This window comes from Lycium barbarum, chromosome 11 (assembly GCF_019175385.1).
Source record: "Lycium barbarum isolate Lr01 chromosome 11, ASM1917538v2, whole genome shotgun sequence".
NCBI classification, from domain to species: Eukaryota; Viridiplantae; Streptophyta; class Magnoliopsida; order Solanales; family Solanaceae; genus Lycium; species Lycium barbarum.
The window spans coordinates 8,864,106-8,889,333 of NC_083347.1; the positions used below are offsets into that span (position 1 = coordinate 8,864,106).

General features: G+C 35.2%; 1 protein-coding gene across 2 annotated transcripts; it reads right to left on the reverse strand.

The window, feature by feature from the left end:
* Positions 1-1,200: 1,200 nt before the first annotated feature.
* Positions 1,201-10,224, reverse strand: LOC132616686 (E3 ubiquitin-protein ligase DA2L-like). 2 transcript variants are annotated; one of them, XM_060331261.1, is made up of 9 exons: positions 9,954-10,224; positions 9,583-9,867; positions 8,753-8,804; positions 8,602-8,647; positions 8,411-8,492; positions 8,136-8,280; positions 7,953-8,055; positions 2,858-2,924; positions 1,201-2,237 (listed from the first exon to the last, which is right to left on the reverse strand). In XM_060331261.1, exons 2-9 carry the CDS (start codon positions 9,775-9,777, stop codon positions 1,653-1,655), a joined length of 1,275 nt encoding a protein of 424 aa, XP_060187244.1. In that variant the 5' UTR covers positions 9,778-9,867; positions 9,954-10,224; the 3' UTR covers positions 1,201-1,652. The 2 variants fall into 2 exon arrangements, with proteins under 2 accessions (XP_060187244.1, XP_060187245.1); XM_060331262.1 differs by having other exon boundaries at positions 9,838-9,867; positions 9,954-10,223.
* Positions 10,225-25,228: the final 15,004 nt, after the last annotated feature.

Genomic DNA, 25,228 nt, shown 5'->3' on the forward strand with positions numbered 1-25,228 from the left:
AATTAGGTGTTTCTTCCACAAATGTTTCCTCATTAAGCCCACGCCTAACAATACCACTACTACCGGCACCACGTCTAAATCTCTTCGCCATTATTAAATAGAATTAATTTAAATCACACTCAAATAAATCACAAGAAAATGAATTGCAACAAATTAAATTGCGTAAATTAAATTGCGAAAAATAAAGATAGAGTTGGAACGAAGGTACCAAATTGCCGGACTAATTTCCAACAAAGTGAAGGCGGCTACAATTGCAAATCCACCAAAGCTACTTCGGATTGTTGCAAAATCACCAACTCCACCAACAATATTATAATTGCAAAATTAATAATTGAAACTATAATAAGACTTTATAATATTTATTTGAGAGAAATTTAAAGTGGCTAATTGTTGCAAAGTAACTATAATTGAGAGATTGAGATTTGAGAGAAAGAGAAGAGTGAATTGGTGTGAATTAAAATGGAAATGGAGAGGGATTTATATAGGGGTGAGGGATGGGTTGAAGTGTTAAAAATAAAAAAGTTTAGGGGGTTTGGGGGGGGGGGGGGAATGAGTTGGGGATCGTTGCCCAACGGTCCAATTTGGAGCCCCCAAGCCTGCCAACGGCTACAAACTAAAAAAAAATTAAATTAAATTCCACCGGTTTTACCAGTTCTGGTTCCGGTTTAACCGGTTCCGATTTCAAAAAAATTGAAATCGGACCGGTATATAATAACCGGTTCCGGTTTTACTGGTCCGGTTACCGGTTTGAACCGGTAAAACCGAACCGGTTGACGGGCTTAACCACTAGTACATTAGCATTTAATATCGACCTGAAAAGGGAAAAGTTGGTGACAACCTCATATCAAAGATTAAAATGTACAGGCACATTAGTAGTCAATCCGCATGGATTTTTATTGCCGATGCCTATGATTTGTCGAATATGCATTCTCATTTGATGATAACCGACCGTCGTGTCGATCTTTGAATACAATTGGATCCCTTTTAATTCATCTAGCGGGCACCATACACCTTTAAGATAATAGAAGATACTACCAATCTCACTTCTCATCTATAGATTCTTCTTCTCTATCTGTAGATGATTGGCCTCAGAAGGTCTAAATCTTAGTATTCAACATTGGACAATCAAAATGTCTAAATCAGGATGAAATCTTCACCTTTTGGCTAATTTAAAAAGAAAACGAGAAGAAACTATGTAACTATGCAAACCCGAGGCCAGTGCCCTTTATCTTTTTCAATAATCGAACTAATCTTGACTTGGAGTATACAACTTGAAGTCACAACTATTTACAATCAATTTATGAATGAGTTAAACTTGCAAAACTTGTTATAACTCCACAACTATTTACAATCAATTTATGAATGAGTTAAACTTGCAAAACTTGTTATGTGCAGGCTCAAGCAACATTTCATTCACTAGAATCAATTTCTCTGTTTTCGTACAGCAGTAAACCAGAATACGAAAGAGAGGAAAAGTAGGAAAAGGAAGATGAAGAAAGGTAAGAGGACAAGAGAGGTTAAAAAACTAGTTGCACTTTCTTTTCTTGTCCCTGACTTCGTTTTTTTTTTTTTTTTTTTTTTGGCCTTTTCTTTGTGATGAGTGGCGATTGTAATACGAGTGGAATCCTCACAACCCCACATCTCTAGCACTACTAGTGCCAGGCCACGCCAGGTGGACTAGACCGCGCATGACTTGCCTCAGCCAGTGAAACAGCCATCGCTAACATCATCTGCTCTTCAAAATTCTCAGGAACTATTGAACTGGTATTGGGTTGAAGATCGTTTACCATTTCGCCCTGCATAGGGAATGAAGAAGCATCGTCTTCCATTTCGTCAGAGACTGTATAACTAGTTCCAACTTCGGCCACCATGGACCCGTGATCAGCCCATTCACCGTCCTCCCTTGTTATTTCCAACTGGTTTTCAGGTGACACATGCATGGGGCCCTCAGCATGAGGGTAATCATCATTCTCGAGTTCCTCCCTATTGGAAAACCGATCAGATGCAAGATGCTCATTGTACGATGACATGTTCCGACTGTAGCTACTTGACTCTCCGCCCATTTGCTGGCGCTCAGCAAGGGCTGCAATTGCACAAGCAAGACCACCAGAAGGAGAAGAAGATGAGCCTGAAGCTGCTGGAGCGCTGACTGCTGGGACACATCGATGATCTTCTTCTGTATATTGTTCTGATGGACCAACATCACTATAGTCCATAGCTCGATTTCTGTCATTCTCCTATCATGTGATCAGTTTCATGTGGTAAATTAAGTGCTATACCATAAAAATGCAAGTTCGACAGGGTAAAAAGCATGACCAATTTATCAACCAAACCCAAAGATTATCAGCATGTTAAAAGCGGCAATAGGTGAAGCACTGAAAGAAAAGAAATGATATCCCATTTCAATGGGAACATCACACTGTCAAATATTTTCCGCTAAAAGATTTTCAAAATGTGAAAAGATGAAAATCCAGAATTCAAAATCAACATGATAAACCCCAAAGAAAAACAAGAACTGCCCATTTCCACCACTCGAGCTGAGAGAAAGGTTGAAACATTTGACTCCTTTATACCACAACCATCCACAATGAAGAACAGAAATCAAGCACTTCACTCAGAAAATAGAAATCGAACACTTCAAAGTTCAATTGGTTACCCACTTTTTGGAGGTGGCCAGCATACCCTTAATGCTGAGGAATACAACTTTACCATTTTCAGAAAAAGAAAAAAAAAAAAAGTTCAAACAATCCATGGGACAAACGATAGGACGCTCTAACTTTCACCTGGAACACTGTGACCCCCCAAATAGGAAAAAAATGACAAAGGAAGAAGCAAAACGATAGTGTGCATAATTTACCTGTATGGATAACCATATGGCTTCCATAACCATTATATCCTCAAGATCCAAGTCAAAATCATCCTCCCTATGTCACATTCCAGGAAAACAAGTCAGACCGTGTATACATTACAGATAAGCTCAGTGTTTTTAGGAACACAGGGTAGTAAAACTCAATCAGATATGAATGCGAACATATATAAATATCATCCTTCAATTGCTTTTAAAGTTTCTTTAACAAACGTCGATAACAATTGTCACAATAAGTTTGACACATAAGCAGCAAAACCAAGCTGTGCCTCTAGCTCTCTGATATCGATGAGACAAACGATGGACAGGGTTAGTAATGACTAGTTAAAAAGTTATGTGATACTATAGCTGGGAATTTCAACTAATGGGACCAAATCCCATCTCATCTCCACTAACTTCCCGGAAATGTTTTAATACAATCCAGATTTGCACGTTAACACTGCAAGATAAGAAGGTACAACTAAGCAAGACAATATAATTTGATTCCTTAGCTTTTCTTCCTATTCCAGGTAATCAACTGCTAGGATATACTTGCAAAACCCATACTTCCCTAAAATGGTTAATTGGTCTCAACTTCACCAAATGTAACCTTTTCTCCTATAAACCAGAGAACTAGGAACCACACAGGTATTGTGGAATCTCTCTTTCAGATAATTTTCCACAATCGAGGGGCTGATCAGATAGTTCCTTTCATTGCTCATTCGTGCAACCAACATCTACAACAGATACCAAGTATAAATCCTATTGAGCAGAGGTAACAACGAGTGTCAAGTGTTTCACATTGGTTGAGGGAATGGGCGATTGTCCCCTATATGATTTCGGGCAATCCTCATCTCATGAGCTAGCATTTGGGGCTAAACTAGGACTAAGGCCCACCTTATTAACATGGAACCGAAGCTACTGTGAGAAAGTTCTCGCTCAACAATCATCAGAAAGAAGATAGTGATCACAGATTTTCTGGTGACCATAAGGGTTGTTCGCGCTATCTTCAGTTTTCATCGGTGTAGTACAAAAACCAACACCACTATAAGATTCTACCTGCGATGAGCAAAACTCAGCAAGCTTCACCGAAGACTGCCGGATGCGCTGACGAGATTCCTGATCCTCCGCACGTGGACAAAATGCGCCAAGCGTGTAAGCCACTTTTAGGCTATCCCTGACTCCAATCCTTGTTCCTTTGGGGCTAACTACCACTTCCGACTGACCCATTGACTTCTGCTAATTTCAGATCTCTAGATATGTTCACCAAGCCTAGTCAATTTTTTCGGCAACTTTCTCTGTTTGCAGTGAATTCACGATTTTTCAACACTGTCTGGCTGGATGAGGTCGGCGAATCTCTCTATTAATCTTCAATTTCTTTGATCCTTTTCGCTTCGGACAGCTTGATTATTTCTTGATACTATTTGCTAAAGCTCTCCCCGTCCAACATGTCACTAGTTTTTGAGAAACTTGGTTGCAAGAAAATGGGATCCAACAATAGTTGACTGGTCAGATAGGTATGGTCGGATGGTCTTACCTAATAAGTTCCTTTAGCACTGAACACTTAAATAGACATTTGTCAGATAGCTTCTGTCATTCAGACGGGTAATAGCGTAGCATGGCTCATATCTCCCATTCTCCTACTCTCAGTCCTTGGATCATTGGTAATCACATTTTTGTACAATGTCCCAATTCTTCCACAGTCGATGGATCTCAAACCATAGCAACCGAAATAGGTCAAGTTAACCGACTTCATTAACTTTAAACAGTTTCTTATCTTCCTAGTTGTACTTTTAATCTCATATTCATCAATCACTAATCCCAAACACCTAAATGCTAAGTGACTTTCCTCTACAGCTCTGTTATCATATAAAAATGCAATATGGAACAGATAATTGGTACCAGAAATGAATCACATAATCATGGACTTTATTAACTTAGCCTTCCTAATCGTCCACATCTTATGTTGTTATTGTCATCTAATCAATTACAAAGATGATTGAGACATCTAATCAATTACATAGATGATTGAGACATCCAAGCTAATCAAAGCTGATGGTATCTGGTTTGTCTCACTTGTTTACTTTAAAATATCAGTCTCACCCACACGGAAAGCATACTCATTCCTCTTCCCTTGACACCTAATAATTGGGCAGAGTCTCCTTTCTCTTTACAAATTTTTGGGCTCCTAATCAGATTATTTCTACTTTGGGACTCCGCTACTTTATCAGTTCCATTGATGATTATTCAAGAATCAAGATGCACTGGAATATTCTAGATGAAAAATCAATCAAGCCGCATTCCATTTAGACTTTCTATACTAAAAATCCAAATTCAACTTGGGTTTTGGGTCCGCACTTTCCATAGTGATAAACTGATAATGCACCAGAATAATATCCTCTTCAAATTGCAATTTATAAACTCTCATGAGATCATTAATGAGATGACTTGTCCTTGCACATCTCAACAAAATGAAATAGCTGAGACTGAGAGAAAGAATATGCATCTCATTGACATTGTATTAAAATTGCACTTCGTGTTTGAAGGGCGTACTAAACTTGTTTAAAAATAAACTAGTCGAAACTAACGAATAGAACACTTCTAAAGCCTAGCATCCTAAAGAAAAGCTACTGCATGAACTAGATTAAGGATTTTGAAGGAGCTTTTTATTACAATTTGTTCTACATACTTTACCTATCCATAATTTTTCAATAATTCTCCTCCAATGTCTTGCATTTCTAGAGTCTTCCATTCATTTATAATTATTTCATTTTCAGAAAAACATTATCAATATGATGTCATTTATCTTGCATCACAGCAGCACAAATAATTTTGCATCTATTTTATTTGTACGAAAGTATTACTGTAATCAATTAGTCTCACTTTGAAAATCGGTTAACTTCGACCCTCATATAAGGAGAAAATGATATTAAACAAATAACTAATAGAAGTTCAAAAATACTTGCTTACAATATCCCTTACAACCACCACAACCATCAAACTCCTAGTGGAGTAAAGGAAAAGATGCATGGATGATGCTTATTTGAAGTCAAAAGATGCCTGTCAGAGTCAAACTTAGTCCCAATGGAGTAATTTCGTCCCTAATGAGCTCTTTGTCTAACAAGTTAAACCTCTGTTTTGCTACTTCCCGTTTCAACAAGATCAAAGCTTGAACTTTGATTTTGCTTGCATGTTATCTATAACTGTCTTATGGTTTAACATGACAGGAAACAGGAATCACTATGTACCTGATGCCACATAAGCATCACCTGATTCTGTTGGATTCATTTTAAAGGAAATAGCAGTGAATACAGTGTGAGAGGCATGAGGCAATCCTGACCCAACATAACCTTCAACAAAGAGGTATGAACCTTTGTAACAAGTGTTACATGTGTGAGAAGGCAGGAGAACATGCAAATCACCTTTTCATTCACTGCCAACAGCCTTCTCAACTGTGGAATCTGCTTCTCAGTGTTTTTGGATTCAAATGTGCAATGCCAAAGTCTACCAAAGAGCTGTTCTGCCGGACAGGGGAAGGAGTGGGAAAAGGCAGGAAGAAAATCTGGAAAACCCTACCAGCAAGCATTCGGTGAATCAAACGGAAAGAAAGAAATCTGGGATGTTGTAGGCAAAAGAGAGGACATTCACCTACTGAAGTTTAACGTCTTATCTTTTTTAGCCTTTTGGTGTAACATACAGAATGTATATGATGTAGATAGCTTTTTAAGTTTTCTCGGTTATCTCTCGAAATAGACTAGGTGGGAACTGAGTTTTGTTAAGGTTCCTGGACATGGATACAGATACACTTGTTAGAACCTGATTTAACCTCTGCCTCTTCTTATAAATACATAGTGCAAGTCGACATTTTCTGTAGCACCAGATTCATGATCCAGACTACTTGGAGCGGTTGTAATCAAGACTTCTCGGTGACCAATTAGACTCGGAGCCTAAACATTAAAAGAGAACTTAAAACAATGGCACAAGGGCTCATCTAACTTTGGATAATCTAAACTAATTAATCTCAAAAGTGATTATTTGGTAATTGAACATATCAATTTTCCAATTCTATTCATTTCTTGCAACAGTTTGCCATCTGTAAAAGTTGATTTCTTGTTCTAACCAAATACTAATTCTGATTAATAAAACTAAGTCAATTAAATTTATAAGCTGACGTCCAAACAAAACGTGGCCCTTAAGACCTGCATGATACTCTATCCATATTAACCTTTTCCTTTGCTTCCATCAAAAGTTGAAGAACATTATTTTTTATTCTCCTGTTTGACATTCCAATCACTAATTCAATCAAACAATTGAGCCTCAATCCTAAACAAATGGCGTCAACTACATCAATCCGTTATCTGGTGCACTCCATTCATGCCGATATCAGTCAAATACTCAATATTTTGTCTTTTAAAACAAATTAAGGTTTTTTAATTCTCACATTCATTCCTGAATTGGTACACAAATCTTTGACCAAACTAAAAGGCCTCTTGGAAACGCAGGACTCAGTACAAAGGCTAAATCAAATTAACACCTCTAATAGCCTTAAACTTACAGTTGTCAAAATTATACACCTCTAGTTGGTCATATCATATGTTTTAAAACGCCTCCAACCCTTTACCATGCTTGTGTGGCGTTGGTTTGGCTGACCCAGCCAAAATGGGTATAGATCACACAAGAAACTAGTGTCAATGTGAAAAAAACCCATTTTTTTTCTTCCCCCAATGCTCACATTCATTCCCTATCCACACCCTTTCTCTCTTATTTATTCTTTTTCCACTGTCACAGTTGTACCATCAGCTCAAAGCTATATCAAGTGAAATTCAATATTACTTGATTAATGCAAAGAAGGAAGCAACATTTTCAAAAAAAAAAAATGCAAACAAAGAAGCAAATAATATTTTGTTCAAAACAACATGCAGACCCAGATTACTAACTTATTCACTTCGCTTCTGCAATTTGGGTTACTTTTTTTAATATGTTTAAGATGATATAATGGCTACTATCAAACTATCTGATCCATCCACATGACCCAAATTCTTCACAAAATTTCTCACAAATTAGGGAAAAGGGATTTGAACCAATTAACACCAAAAAAAATTTGTACCTATTTTGTCTCATGCGTTGAGGCTGTCTGATTGCTGGAGCTGCACATGTCTCTTGAGAAGTAGCGACTTCTCCACCTTCTACAGCAGAAGCAAAAGATGGTCCTGCAGACAAGATGGAAAAATAAGACTGGATCATAATCAGAAGTAGTGAAGCCAAAAGGATAAATTTCTAAAGTAATTACCTGCTGTAGAGCAACACTCTATCTCACTTGATCCAGCAATACTACTGGAAGAACTAAGCTCTCTTCGTTTCTGCATTTTATCTTCTTCATCCTGCAGCTCCTGCTGTCTCATCCTTATTTTGGCTTCTATAACTCGTTGTTCCTCCTAAAGTAACAACAAGACGGGGATAGAAAAGGATATAGATATCGTAAATTCAGTATGAGGCTCCTTAAAGCAACATGTAATTGTATTCATGCAATCACACAAAGGAAATAAACAGTAGATCGGATCTTACAATCTGCTCAATCCCCTTTTGTTCCTTCGTTTTAACCCCGCGATATTCCACCGCATAATTTGAAGTTTTACAAAAAGGGCATCTTGTATCGTTAAGGGAAGGCAGTGTAGAACAAGAATCTGGATGGAAGGAGGGAGATAGCGAAATACATTTAGCAATAAGTAACCAGTAACGAAAGAAATCAAGGATACTGCGTTGGACGTGTTGAATTGGGAGTCTTCATCTGCAAAAAACACTCTGTTGCAAAGAAACAAGTCAAAAAATCATTCCAAAACTTATTATAAGATCATAAAGCAGCACCATAATAAGCACAGATAATTAAAAAACAAGGACAATAAATACCTGTACAAATGCCCTTCATGCAACATCTTGAACGATTTAAACTGGGATAATACTACAAAGTTCAAGATGAACAAAGTTAGCAATCATAAGAAACATGTTGGTAAACACAGCGTCCCAATTGTTCCGAATTCTATCCAAGTCCAACATGACTCAGGAGTCCAGACAAACAACAACAACAAGAACTACTACATTTTTTTATGACGGTCTAAACTTGGATAATACTGCATAGTTCAAGAGGAACAAAATTAGCAGTCAGAAGAAACATGTTGATAAACATATCATCCCAATTGTTTCGAATTCTATCCTAGTCCAACATGACTCAAGAGTCAGGACAAACAACAACAAGAACTACATTTTTTTAAAATGACTGTAGCATCCAAGCCAGCTTGCCCGCGCCTCAACTATTCCACGAGTTACCTGCCACCTACACCAGCATAGGTACCAGGTAATGCAGAAATGAAGAGAATTGCTGTATTCAAATCCTCAGCTATAGGCCAGCTTTTTTATGATGGTGGTATCTAGGCTAGTTGGGGCGCAACTCGACTATTCCACTGGATACCTACTACCTACCACCACCACCACACCTATCAGGTAACTCTGCCCACCAAGGCTTAGGCAAATGGGAAGAAACCACCTGGTATTTTTTTTCCCTCTGCGGCGCCTATTTGAACCTATGGGTGCACAACAAGACATATTACATTCTCAATCCCAAACTAGTTGAGGTCACATTCTACTCTAATAGGGCCACTATCATTCCAAAAACTCATGACAAACATGTACCAAAAACATTTCCAAGAAAAACAATAGAAAGATAAAGAAAGAAAGCAAACCAAGAAGCAAATGGGGCATTCCTCAAGGTCAGCATTAGGACAATCATCATCACCAGGATAACAAGGTGCAAGCTTGGAATCAAGAATCAGTTTTCTAAGCTTCTTAATATCCACATCTTTGTGTTGGTACAACCCTTGAGGCCTAGTGTACTTGTCATCCACCACTTGCCTCCTCCTTCCCAACTTATTTCCCATCCCAAAAACAAAAAACAAAAAACAAAAAAAAAATCAAGAACCAAGAATTCCTAGCCTTACTTTTCACATCTCAAAATAGAACACACCATCCTGCAAAATGAAAAATACCAAGAAAAGAAAACATTAAAACTCAAATCCCAAATTCATATTTTTACAAAATAAAAAAAAGACCCCACCTGAGGAAAATTGTTGTATAGAAAGAGAGAGAAGGAACAAGATCAGAAGTTTCTTCTCTGATACACAAATTTGTAGTGTGTGTTTCGATATGTGATTTACACGTATTTGTACAATCTTTTTTATAAGAAATAAAGTGGTACTTTCTTTGTCTAAGAACTTTTTTTTTAATATTTTTATAATAGGAAAAAGAGGGAATTGTGGATGTTTGTTTGGTTGTATGTTTTTGAGATGGCTTGCGAATAGAAGAGAATGAGATAAGCATATCCGCAAAGCAAAGCACCGTATATGTGAGAAAGAGTAGTATAGCCGGAAGGAATCCACCCCCCCCCCCCTCCACGACAAACCACCCTATGGGGTAAAATTGGGGTAGGGTAAGGTGATGATAATATTGTCAAATTGTTAATAATTGTTTTTGTTGTCAAATTGTTAATGTTTCTTTTTGTTTCACAGGTCAAATTATTATAAGTGATTCTGTTAGTTTGATGTAGTTTGTTTGGCCTGAGTAATTCAGATTCATGTTGAATAAAGTTAATTGTCACAATTCAAGCACATAACACATATTGTCCGCTGGGTAATTGGCACTTCTTCTTTTTTTAGTTTGCCACCTGACGTTCGGTACCGATATTGAACCTGACTATATTCGAATTCGCGCAGCGTAGGCCCCATTGGGGGAAGCTCTGTCTACTAAGAATTTTTTTCATACCCAGCCCCAGGGCTTGAATCCGAAACCTCTGATTAAGCGAAGAGCAGCCTCATCCACTGCACCACATACTTTGATGGTAATAATTGACACTTTTGTCTCTAGTTTGTGTTGGTGATTAACTTTTTTCCATCAAAACTACCAACTTTTTTGCGAGTCATAAGTTTATATTTTTGCATCATAATATCCATAAGTTATGTCCTGTGCCTCCAAAGAACTTATGTCTCGCTCGGCATAACTTAGGTTTTAAAAGAAAAATTTCAAAAACCAGCCCATATGAAGGGTCGAAATTAAAGACCAACCGTTTGAAGGGCAAAAGTGTAATATTTTCTTGTCCGTTTTGGGCATAGGCCGAGACGAATTTTTCTTTCGCACTATGCCACATCAACGACAACAACATGTCAGTATAATCCCACAAAATAAAGTTTACATTTTGGAAATTACGTAAAAAGTATGATGAATCACAATAATTAACAACTTAAAATAAAAGGCATACACAAAAGTTTTGATCAAAGAAAATCTTGATTGACTCTCGAAATTTCAATTATGTCACATAAATTGAGACGGAGGGAGTAGTATGCATAGCCCAACTAATTTAGCTTCATGTTGGATAGAGATAATTGTCACAATCCAAGCACATATCACATATTGTTCGTTTTGGGCCTATGCTGGCACTAATTTTTCTTTCGCGCTATGTCAAATCAACAACAAAACATATCAAGCGTAATTCCACGAGTGCGGTGTGAGGAAGATAGGATGACGTAGACTTTACTCCTGCTGTTTTGGGTAGAGAAATTATTTTCGATAGACCATCGACTTGAAGGGGCAATCCATGCAGGATTTCGTTCTATGCCACATCAAACCCCAAAAATGAACATATCGGTGAACTTGAGTTTAGCCTTATAAAACTAATAACAACTTTCATTTTCGATATGAAATTCGTCTAAGATATCATATGCGCCTCAGCTTCAGAAATTTATTAGTCTGAAAATTTATTAGCCATGCTAGATCCGTTCTCATTAATCGCTCTCCATAAGGATGCACTCATAAAAGGGAGAAGTACTCCGGTTAGAAATTTTTTCACTTATACAATTCAAATTCGAGATCTTTAATTAATCATAAAAGAATCTCCTTCGTCACACTGCCGTCCATGCTAATCAAATTATTAAATGATACTCCAAAGAATGAAGCAATCCATTATTAATTTATCAAAATGGTCGGTCCGCCATTATCTGATATGCAACTCGAACTTTCAATATTTTCCCCTTTTAAAAAACTCTCCTTTTCATAAGGTTGTATTATTTATACAAAATAAATGAAGCTTTTTGGGAAGGATTTAACTCCTTACAAGTCACGGCAGAGTTGAAAATCTTTTTAAATTTGTGTTAAGTTCACACCTAATAAAATCAGAGCAATAGCATTATGTTCCCACCAATAAAAAATCTGTATCCGCTTTTGTTTTTTTGTCATAACTCAAACGCGGAAGCTTCAAATATTAAATTAACTTTACTTTTGTTTTTGGCAACCTTATTTATGGAAGCTTCAAAATGCTCATTGTAATTATCACCCGAGGAAATGAGATCTCTTGTCTACTTACAAATTAAGTAGGCGTTCGGCCATGAAAATATAATATTTTTCATTTTTTTTGGCAATTTTGAAATTGAAGTTAGAGCTGGAGTTGAAGTTGAAGATGGAGTTGTGTTTGGTTATCGTAGAATATTTGGTTATTTGAATGTAGTGAGAGTGAAAAAAGTGAAAACAAGTTTTTAATTAGGTGTTTTCCAAATTTCAAATACAACTTCAAGATATGTTTGGAATTTTCAGGCCAAACGTTGATGTCTAAGGCCCCGTTTGTCCATAAATACCAAAAAAAAAAAAAATCACTTTTTTTGGAATTTTGGAGTTGGAGTTGGAGTTGTGTTTGGCCATAATTTTTGAAATTGTAGTTTTTGGTGAAATGTAGTTGTAAAAAAGTGAAAAAAGTGATTTTTTTTGAAAAACAAGTTTTTGAGTTTTTGGTATTTCGGAATACAACTTCAAGTTGTATTCGGAATTCTCATGGCCAAACGCTGATTCTGGAAAAAAGTGAAAAAAAATTCCGGAATAAAATGAGTAATTCTTATGGCCAAACGGGGGCTAAATAAAGTGAGAAAAAAAATTCGGAAAAAAGTGAAAAATTATCATGGCTAAACGGGTAGTAGAAAATGATCTTTAAATTTAATTTTTATTTGTTCATTTTAACAAATAAAAAAATATTTATTATTTTCTTTCAATACTACTCTTATCCTTAAGTAACTACAGAGTACTAATAGTCAAATATAAATTTCTAAAGCATTGATTTTCTAACTTGAGAAGTATCGTTTAATTTTCTTTAATGGAAAATTAACTTATCTTGTGAAAGATAATTGCTCTCACTCTGGTAACAACAACAATTCCAAACTCAATAAGAAATAACAAGAAGCATACTGTTTTCATATTTAAGTTTACATGCACGTTAATTCAGATAAAAACTGTCATCCTCCATTGAATACTCAAATATTGTTAATGGTCCTTGTCAGATAAAGATTTAAAACGTGGAAGCAAACGAAATATGATGAACACACACATTCGATATTATTCGTAACAAGCAATATATATGCCCCCATTTTAATATATTCGTAATAATTACATAAGCTCCATAATTTAGAGGTCAGAAATTTTGGACTTACTAACAAATCATGTCGCATTAGCTGGAACAATGCGGCCCAATAAAACAACGACACAATTTCAAACAAGGCCTTTAAAATCTAGAGTTCTTGCGTTTGTGGGGGACATAAAATGGTTGTTTTTTTTGTTTTTTTGGGTTCAACATTTTGGAGTATTAAGATTTTGGACCACACTATAATCATAAATTAAGAACGCAAATTGGTTCACCAAGCATCTTGATTTTGTGACTCTATTATGGATTTATAAAAACGAGACGGTTTATCCAACATCTTTAACTCCAAAGAGAGATAAAAAGTAGAATTATCTTATATTTGATCATTGATAGTGCAAATAATTATTTATATATAACATACTTTTTATTTGTCTTATATTTGTGGTTATTGCTTCCATTGATTATCAAATCATCTTAATTGACTTAAAGTAACCTAATATTAACAATAATTACAAAACCTCAGTTTCAAACAAGTTGAGGTCAGTTATATGAATTCTCACTAATCGTGTTTCTCTATTTAAGCTTAACTCATGGCATCGTCATACTAAAAAACAAGTAAAAATAGTTAAATATAATAATAATAATAAATGTTTTTTTATATTACTATCATACAAATCTTTGACTAGGTCAAAATAATTCTAGCAAAAAAGAATAGGTTCAAAGTTAACGTACTGACAAAATCAAAACATATTTTAGCTAGTATATATATATATCACCTACGTCAATCTTTTTCTTCAATTGTACCTTATCGTTGGCAAATCTGCATTAGTTTTGAGAAATTTCAAATCTTTCTGACAACTTTCTTCCATATAATTTTAGGTCTTTAAACTAATCCAATAGCGTTAAGAAAATTTAGACCATCAGCTTATAAAAGTTAAATCCAAAAAAAGTTATGTTTCTCTCGTCCGAATTACATATATGGCCTTATTATTAACGATCAATATTTAAATTGGTTCAACCAGTTGGTTATAATTTCTATGTATCAAAGCGTATTCTAAATTTCTAATTAAGAGCGTATGGTCTTTGCCTAATGGAACCTAAACATAATTAATAGCCTTCCAAGTATGCACTTTGCTTTTGCTAAAATGATCAGGTTCATTAAATTGGCCAATTTACTACTCACAAGTACGGTACAAAATTAATGATGACCAATTTGTCCCAACTCATCCAAAGTTGTTCAACTCCCTGGTTGGAATAAATTGATTAAACATTGTATGTATCTAGATGATACAATAATATAAAATATAGAACAAGTGTCACAAAAGGAATAAGACAAGGTAGTTAACGACTTTGTATTCAAAATATCACGAGAAGGTGGCATTTTCGTTTTTCTGGAAAAGCTCAAGACGCCAAATTGATTTTATCCAAATTAAATTCCTTGTCTTATTAGAGAGTAATTTCTCAGCTATATATGATCCTAAGATGTATCGAAATTAGCATTAGATAGGATTTGATTTGATTTCTTAATTTTGCTTTACAATTGACATGCAACTTTAATTCGCACGATAACGTTTTCATTTATACTTACAAACTAGATTATTTTTGTAATTTCGTAATTTGATTAATTCACACACACTTTTGCTTTATTACACCATTAGTTGTGTAAAGGTGTAAAGTAAATTGGTGGATTATAAAATGACTTTAGTGTGTAATGGGAGTCAATAAATCTTAATCTACCAATTTAAATCAACCGGGTCAGTCAAATAATGATTAATTAATCTACCACTTGAGAATTAATCATTATTTCCTCTTCAAAACACCAATGTGAATAGACAGAATGATTATCAATTGTAATTTATTCACGTTATACGGTACGGCACCATCTCATCTACTTATTGCGTTTGCTTTCCTAATGCCTCTGCAAAAAGAACAAGACACTTATTTCTAACAACACCACTATTGCATAATTAATCTTTCTCTTTAGAAAAAAATAACTCTGCTTTGGGACATAAAGTGAAACAAGGCACGAGCAACACCTTTACAATTTAAGGTAGTGTTTATTTGACCAAGTTTGAGAAGCCGCAGAAATGAAGAAAAAAAGAAGAAGAAGAAGAAGAAGAATTGTCGGGATGATTCTCTTTCCCGATTTTTTTTTATTCAATCCATTATCCAGGCTCCACTAATCCGTGATAATGGGGGGTTTGGCAAGACCCATACCTGTCGAGATATTCTTCCCCGATAATATATGTTATTCAAGGAAGAAAAGAAAAGGTAGATTAGAAACCACTAAACCCTAGAGGTTGATGTCAGTATAAGATTAAATTGTAAAAATGGCGTGGATTAACTATTTTTCGGTTCTGTAGTTGATACTTACAAAAAATTATTAAAGGTGAAACTTACATACATTCTTTCTCTCTCTATATATATGCAACAAACACAAGTAATATAACGGCATTCTTAGAAGTGTCAAACTTTTAATAACACCATTATATTAGAAAAGATGATCTTATCATTACATATAGTTACACCAAATATTGTACAGTAGTCGCCAAAGGTTCACCAAATGCGCTTCTCTGTATTATTCTGGTTCTATTTAATTTAGTCATAACAGCCATACCAGATAGATTGCTACTTTATAGTATAGTCCAAATTATAAACCTGAGAGTGACAAATTTAGGTATTCAAATAATTGTTCAAAGAGTCACATGATGGATGAATCAGAATCCAGCTTCCACAAGGCCAAGGCACAATGAATTGTTGCACGTGAGCCATCTTATGCTAGATTAACTTAATGCATACCAGGATCTTGAACATGATAATCTTACAAGAATACGTTAAGATAACATTCCTGATGTGGAAGACATTATCACTAGAGCGGAAGCGTTACTTGTAGAAATTGATTTCTACCTCCTTGTCCTAGCCTTATGTTACCACAGCCGTCAGTGATGGAAAAGATATAGAGATTTTGTGATAACCCTAATGGGTGGAGGGAGGACCAATTTATTTAAGTTGTGACTTAATTCGGTACGTCCATCAAGTAACCGATCTAACGGACGAGATTTATTCTTCATTAAATATTAGTTATGGGATATACATTAATTGGCCACACATAAGAATAATAAAATTCTAACATTCTCCTACTTGGCCCAATGACCACATAACACTAATATTAAATGACATAAACATTAACTGCGCATAAAATAAATCTCTTCGATAATGTCCATACCACTTATGCGAGTTATGGTGGTTATACATAATTTTCTGCTACATACTCCCTTCCATATACTACAACACTAGCAATTTATCATACCAGGTTCATAAGCTATAAAACATTTAACATTATGGTCCACAATAATGTCTCATTGAGACTTATCTTGTAATATCTCAAAACAATAATGTGACACCCTTATGAGAAATAGGAAATTCATTAATGTATATCAGAAACACATAATTGAGCTCAGAGTGTCAAAACATCATAAGTACATCAGTCATAAGGACAACCAAAACTCATTATATGTACATATTCTTTGAATGTCTTTGGTTGAAAATGTTCATTAATAGATCTACAATCATGAGATCATTTTAGTAGACACTCTTTGTTTCTAAATCTTCTCTTTGATGATAAGGTACTTTTATTTTCATAAGTCTGGTACCTCTAGAGTAATTGTCATTCTTAGAGAAGAACACTATTGCAGACTAATCACCACAAGTTTCAGCGGCTTGGTAATGGCGTCGACAACCCCAAGTACTGAAATAAAGTTCTGCAATCATAAGCGTGAATAGTGACTTCAAACATAATGTCACAAATTTCACTTCCATTCTTGATATTATAATGACAGTTTACTTAACATTATTCCATGTTATTGTTCCTTCACATAATAGGAACAAATATTAAATGTGGTTTTATTTGTTATATTTAACTGTCAAAATATTTGGTAAAGCTGAATCCGAGTATCCAATCAACTTTCATTATATTGGATCTCATATACATAAGCATTTATCACTTGTTTCTTTAAGGTACCACAATACTTTATGCATCTTTTAAGTGATAAATTTTAGGTGAATACTTATACAATCTCTCCAGAATTTTAAGAGACACAGCTTCTGAGACAATCCATCAATTACACTCATGTCACAAGATGTCTCACTTGTATCTTTCATTCAAAAATTCTTTGAGAGAAAACTTTCATGCAAAATCACCAAATCATTAGCACCAAGTTGTAGATTATCAACATATGGGTTAAATATAATCATACTCCCACTGATCTTCTGGTATATTCACCGATTAACGGTACTTTTCTTAAATCCAAAAGATATTACTGTATTATTAAACTCAATATACCATATTCATGAGATATATTTAAGCCCATACATTGACTCCTTTCATTACCACACCATCTGACCTTTTCCTTTGATTTTTGAAACCCTCTAATTGGTCCATATAAATTTTCTCCTCAAGATTTACATTAAGAAAGGCAGTTTTCACATCCATTTGGTGTAACTCTAAATCATAATGAGCCACTAAAGCCATAATAATTCTTGACGAGTCTTTCTTTGAGACCGGTGAAAAGGTCTCTTTATAATCAATGACTCCTTTCTGAGTATAACTCTTGGAAATAAGCCTAGCTTTATATCGTTCAATATTGCCATTGAATCACATTTGGTCTTAAAGACCCATCTACAATCGATTCTTTTAGAACTTTCAGGCAATTTAACCAGATCCCTGACTATGTTGTATCCATGGATTTTAACTCTTCTTTCATGGCATCAATCCAGTTATCAGACTCAGTACTTTGTATGGCTTGTGAAATGAAACCGGATCTTTTAAGTCTAGTGTCAAAAATCTAACTCTTGTAAATTAACCACATAATCATTTTTCATTTGTGTCAGATATTTATGAGTTAGTTCCTTCCTAGAGTGTTTCATTCAAATGTTGTTCAATATTGTCAAAGTGTTCTTTGACAACAGGAACAATATTTGTTATTGGTGTGGAAGTAGGCACATTCATGGTTAATGGAACATTAATCCTCACCTTATTTATTTCCACACTTTGTCGTTCAACACTCCCACTAACTTCACCATTTTCAATGAATCTTGCATTACCGGTTTCAACAATTCTTGAGCCATGGTCTGGACAGTAAAACCTATACCCTTTAGATTTCTCTGGGTAACCAATAAAGTAACCACTTACTGTTCGAGAATATAATTTCTTTTCATGTGGATTATAAATTCTAGCCTCCGCTGGACAACCCTAAACATGCAGGTGCCTTAACTAGGTTTCTTTCCAATTCACAATTCAAAAGGAGTCTTTGGAACTGCCTTACTAGGAATCCTATTTAATAAATACACAGCGATACTAAGAGCATACATCCACAAAGATTTGGGTAATGAGGAATTACTTATCATACTCCTAACCATATCCAGAAGTGCCCGATTACACCTTTCTGCAACCCCATTTTGTTAAGGAGTTCCTAGCATAGTATACTGTGCACATATGCCATGTTCCTCGAGGAACTTTTCAAATGGACCTGGACATTGTCCCGATTCACTATATTTTCCATAAAATTCACCACCTCTATCTGACCTAATGATTTTCACTTTTCTATCTAATTGTCTTTCAACCTCATTGACGTACACTTTGAGGGCGTCCGTTGCTTGAGATTTTTCTTTCAGCAAGTAGATATATCCATAACGTGAAAAATCATCGATAAAAGTGATAAAATATTTTTCTCCAGCAAAAGATGGAACATCAAAAGGTCCGCAAATATCAGTGTGTATAATTTCAAGAAGTTGGGTGCTTCTTATGGCACCTTTCTTACTATGCTTGGTTTGCTTTCCCTTAATGCAATCCAAACATCTATCAAGATCAGTAAAATCTAGATTCGGGAGAATCTCATTCTTTACTAATCTTTCTAACCTTTCTTTGGATATATGACCCAAATGCATGTGCCACAAGTAAGCAGAACTTTCATTCAGTGAACTACGTTTAATTTCAACATTTTGATGTATAGCAAGAAGGGATTCAGAACAAACATTATCGGGTTTTAATTTATATAAACCATCAATAAGAACACCCGAACCATAAAAAACAGCATCGTTATAGAAATTGAAACATCCATGTCCAAACTTAAAATCAAATCCAGAAACATCAAGTCTTGAAAGAGAAATCAAATTCCTAGAAACTGAAGGAACATAAAGAGTCTGTAATAGATCAAGGTGATGTCCAGTCTCCAAGATCAAACGATAAATTGCTATGCCTTTAATTGGAGCCTTCATATGATTTCCCATGAATAAGAAATTCATGGTTCGGATCGTAATGAATCCCTGCAACATAGTGGATACATGAGTAATTGCACCAGAATCAAGCCACCAAGTATTATTAGAAACTTCCGCTTAATTTGATTCGAAACATACAAAAGCACTAAAAGTACCTTTCTTTTCTAATCAAATTTTACGTTTCAGGCAATCTCTCTGATAGTGTCCTTACTTTCTACAGAAACGACACACATCTGCCTTGAGTTCCTTATGAGCATCCTGTTGAACTTTAGCAGGTGTTTTTTTTTTTCTTGAACTTGTTGGCCTTCACTCTAAGTCCTTTACCTGTTTACCAGCTTCTAGACCCATGAGGTTAATAGAATGACTTCCTTGTTTCTTAAGTCTTGATTCCTCCTGAATAAGTATACTGGACAATTCACTAAAATTCTAATTAATCTTAAGAGTAGTTAATTTCGATTGTCCATACTCAAGAGACAATGAGTTCAGAATAAACTGAATCAAAAAGGTGTCATATGCCTTCATCCCCAAGGTCTGAAGTCTTGCTACAATATTACTCATCTAGATATACGATTTTACATATGATGCGACCCATCAAACTTCATAGTCGGGAGTTCAGCCATTACTGTACCAGCGAGAGACTTATCAGCAGAACGAAAACGTTCTTCCACAAACTTCAGGTATTCCCTGGAACTTTTTGTCTGTGGAATTTGTCACGCCCCGAACCATGTCCTGGGCGTAACACGACACTCGGGCCTTGCTTGCATGTGTCCGAGCGAACCTCATGGCTTGCTTGTCAACATGGGCATCAAAACAATATAATCTACATGATACAATTTAAATGAATCATGAAAATGTAATTTGCGAAATAAAGTCTTGAAATTATCTCATAGCATGAAGTATCATGAAAACATAATAGTCTGCAAACATGAAAGCATAACTGACTCTGTGAACTAACATCTGTCTATGAAACCTCTAAAACATGTCTGAATACTAACTACCAGGACATAGCCCTGGACTACCATAAACTGAATACTAATGCAGACTCCATGTTAAACCCCGAGAGGAGTGGGGCTCACCAATAAGCTGATAACTGAAGTGATCCTACTGCGCAGGTGTATGCTCCTGAAAACCGGTATCTGCACCGTGAAGTGCAGGCCCCGAGCAAAAGGGACGTTAGTACATGGTGAATAGTACTAGTATGTAAAACCTGCTGAAACGAAGAACATGGCACAACATAGATATAGGACATGAACTGAAACTGAATGTAATTTGAACATGAGCATGAAACGTGAGTAAAGTCTGAAAACAGTAAATCAATGGAAATACATGTATGTAAAACTGCTTGTAACGTGGGGAACGCTATAGTATAACTGACAACATGATTCTGGTACTTACGTCCTACTAGCAGAACACTCACACCTTGCCAGGGGTATGAGTTTTAAGTAATAATAAGCATATAAGGATCCAAACTGCATAATGAAGGTGTTGCCTCCTTGCTGACAACCCTTATCCTACGGTGGCAACGTAGTTTCAGGCTATCTGAGCCTTCTCGGTTAACTAAGCAATTCCCAAAACATGAACATGCTATAGTTGGCCAAGAAGCCCATGATTTTTGTGAAATAACTTGTAGATAACTTGTAATCATGATTTCACGAAATAACTTGTAAACATGGTTTCATGAAATAACTTGTAAACATGGTTTCATGAAATAATTTGTAAAGTCTTGCAAACATGTTTTTGATTCATGAGTAATAACAATAGTTCATAAACATATATATATAATTTGACTTGAAAACATGCTTGTAACTTGTTACATAAAATCATAAAGTTTCATATAAACATACTAAGAACACATGAGGAAGAATTCATGATTCATGGATTAAGCTAGGGTTCCTAATAACCGTAATGGAAGATTAGGAATACAATAACGAATATAGATACGAAATTCATGTACACAAATACATCATTACGGGATACCAACATGTTGGGTTTAATGCCCTAGGGTTTGAACTTCATGAATATCAAGAAACAGAGCATGGGGAAGAACGTAGAGATTCCCACATGTGGATGGAAGTTCTACATACCTTAATTGCTCCAAAATCTTGAATTAAAGACTTGAATTTTGGAGAAGATTTCCTAAATCTTGATTCTTGAACCTTGAGATGGTTTTCTTGGTAACCCTAGATTAGGAACAATGATTTCTTGCTTAGATTATTAGAGTATATGTTAGAATTGAGTTGGAAAGGTTTACTCAAGTTAGAAAGGGATTAGGAACTTGAATTCAACCTAGAATCATGATAAACTTACCTTGGAAGGTTCTTGAGGCTTGGGACTTGTTCTTCCTGACTTTAGGGTAATTTTTCGTGACTAGGGGTGTTAGGGAAATAAACCCCAAGGTTAAATATAACTTAAAACCCGAAATCCCAACTTTTAACCCGAAATCGACCTGTTTCGCGATTGGTCCGCGATGCGGGTGCATCGCGCGACATTCTGCAGCTAAAAACTAAGAGTTTCGCGATCGGTCCGCGAAGAGGGGCTATCGCGCGCTCTCTCGCGCGCTCTCACGCTCCCCGAGAAGCGACGGGTGTTGATTCTGTACAGTGTTTGGTAAAATAGGCATAACTTCTTGTACATAGCTCTGTTTGGGCTGCACAATATACCGTTGGAAACATATTTCAAAGGGCTACAACTTTCATGTTTTAAGTTTTCTCAAATGCCTAACGGATTTTAACGAAATTTGACTGGAAGGCAGACGTATCGAAAACTTAGCCGATTCTATAGAATTTTAAGTGTCTCAATATTAGCCATATTGAGACGATCATATCTCCTTGCTCCGATCTCTGATTGGCTTGGTCCTTATATCGTTAGAAAGGTATTTCTACATACTACAACTTTCATTAAGGGTACTTTCCCAAATTCCCAACTAATCAAGGATTTATGGCTGCCCGAAGTAGGCCTAGCAACCATTTTCACAAAACGTTCAAACCTTCAGTTTTTTTCCACTAAAACTCTAATGATATGAGTCCAAACTTAGTTCCAAGATACGGGGTGTTACAGAATCGTACTCTTAATGTTGTTGGCAATAGTTGTTGACACCCAATTTTGTCCCGCCTCTCCCCCGAAATACCTATTAATACTTCTAGTGTTTTGAGAAATTAAAAAATATGCATTTAAATTTTACTATAATTATTAGTCTTTTATTAACACCCACGTTTTATTATTCCGCTGCAGTTATTATTATTATTATTATTATTATTATTATTATTATTATTATTATTATTATTATTATTATTATTGTTATTATTATTCTTAAATTATCATTTTATTACTAATTGTCATTAATTATTATTTCTTGTTATTTCCATTATTATTATTATTATTATTATTATTATTATTATTAATTACTAATCATTATTATCAGCGTTATTTTGTTATCAATTATTAATCATCATTATCATCGTTATTTTATTATTAATTATTATCATTGTTTTATCAATAATTGTATTTATTATTATTATTATCATCATTATTATTTCTTATTATTATTATTATTATTATCTTATTATTACCACTATTATTGTTATTATTATTAATTTATTAACATTTTTCCACTATCAATAATTGTTATTTATTATTATTATTTTATTATTAATTATTATCATCTTTATTATTATTAATTATTATCATTTTTTAATTATCAATATTTGTTATTACTATTATTATTATATCTATTATTATTTTTTATCACCATTATCATCAATATTATCATTATTACCATTATCATTATTGTTATTAGCAGTATTACTACCGCTATTTATTTGCTGCTATTATTTAGTATTATTCAAACTTGCATTTCTCAACGTTTCTACCAACTTCCGCATACGCATCGCATTTACTTCGCACATTTTAATGATAGCGTTTGTTATTAAATATTATTGCACGATCATTTGCGACATCATATAATTTTTACCCGGGTCTTTTTATAATTACATATTTCTGTATTAGGTGATATTCTGGCACCCTTAGTACATCGTTAATCAAAATGTGTCTCTTATTCAAATTTAGAAGCCAAACTATTTCTTGCACTCAGTCCGTATTTTGATTTACCAAACCCCAAATCAAGGTCCGATTAATTCTTAATATTTTTTGGACTAGACCATATTTTCTATCTCAATTTTTTTAGACCAGTCCATGTTTTAATTCTAGCCCATTCTTTCAATACCTAGTCCGAAATTTGACCCAGTCCACAAATGGACTGGGTCCAACCCATTTTCGTCCAAAATAAGGGAAACCCTAAGGTTTCCCTTTTACACTTCCTCCATACCTCCGCCGCTGTCCCTTCTTCTCCCTTTCCCGCCTCTCGCCACCGCTCCCACTTCCCCCTTTCCCTCCTTCTTCTCCGCTCCCCACTCACCCTTGTCCCCCACTTTTATCTCTCTCCCGCTCCTCCTTCCCTTTTTCAGCACAAAAAACAAAAGAAAAAAAAACCTATAAAGGGGAGAACGAGGGAAGGAGACGGGGGAGGAACGAACCAAAACCCTCAAAAAAGGAACAAATTTCCAGTGGTCCAAATCCTTAAAAAATCAAAATCGGAAAACCCCCCAAAAAGAAATCTGGATTTTGTTCAAGAACTAAATTGAAAAGCCATCTATTCTTTGGAAAAAATACCAAGTTTTAGCCATCGAGAGCGCTTTGAAGCAGAGGAGTTCCCCGTAGTTGCAGGGGATTTGTTTTTCGCATATCGGGTTTTTTTTTAGGTCGAGCCCCTAAAACTCCTTGACAGTTTCGAACCCGAGCGTCGTAAGCCCAGATTTGGAGTGTTCGAGCGTGGATTCGAGACCCATACCCATTTCGCTGCACCTGGAGAAGGTCAGCAACCTCCCTTCGTCCTCACAGTTCATTTTATTCCCTATTTGCTATTTATGCGAGCTATTTTTCGTATTTTTGGTCGATTTTAGTTCAATATTACTCAGTGCAACTTCATACATGCTCAGTGTGTTAATCGTGTTGTTTGATTGATAGCTGATTTGGATTAGGCATCAAACCTGTTTGTATGTTCGATTAAATGCCCATGTATAGTGTAATCCATAGCCGTATGCTTAGTTCGGCGATTAACATACTTACTGTGTTAAAATTCTGAGTCAATAGGTTTGATAGGTTTGATTATGTACACCACGTATTAACTGATAGCGACAGTCTTGAAATCATGTTACTAATTTACATTCATTAATATGTGTCCTATTTCGAGGAATATGGAAAGATCGTGTTCAGTTAACAATGCTTTCGTAAGTTTAAACCTGACTAAATAAGTTGTTTTTGTATGCGAATGATGTTGTTGTTCCAATTAGGTATGCATATGTCAAATGAGATACTTACCTTGAATATGCCCCTTTGATGTGATTACCTGGTTTGTATATTTACTTCTTTTGTTATTACTTTTTTTTTGTTTGAAATACATGGTTTGAGAAATAAAAGAGGCTGAAATCTTTTTCTCTTACACTCCCAAATAATGTTCATAAAGAACTCCCTGAATACTATGTTGAATCTGTCTACACTAAGACCAAAACTATGATGTTCCATATATCTTTGTTTGATGGATTAAAGAGTTAGGGAACTAATCCATCTATAACTGCTATCTGGCCATAAAACTAGCAGTTATT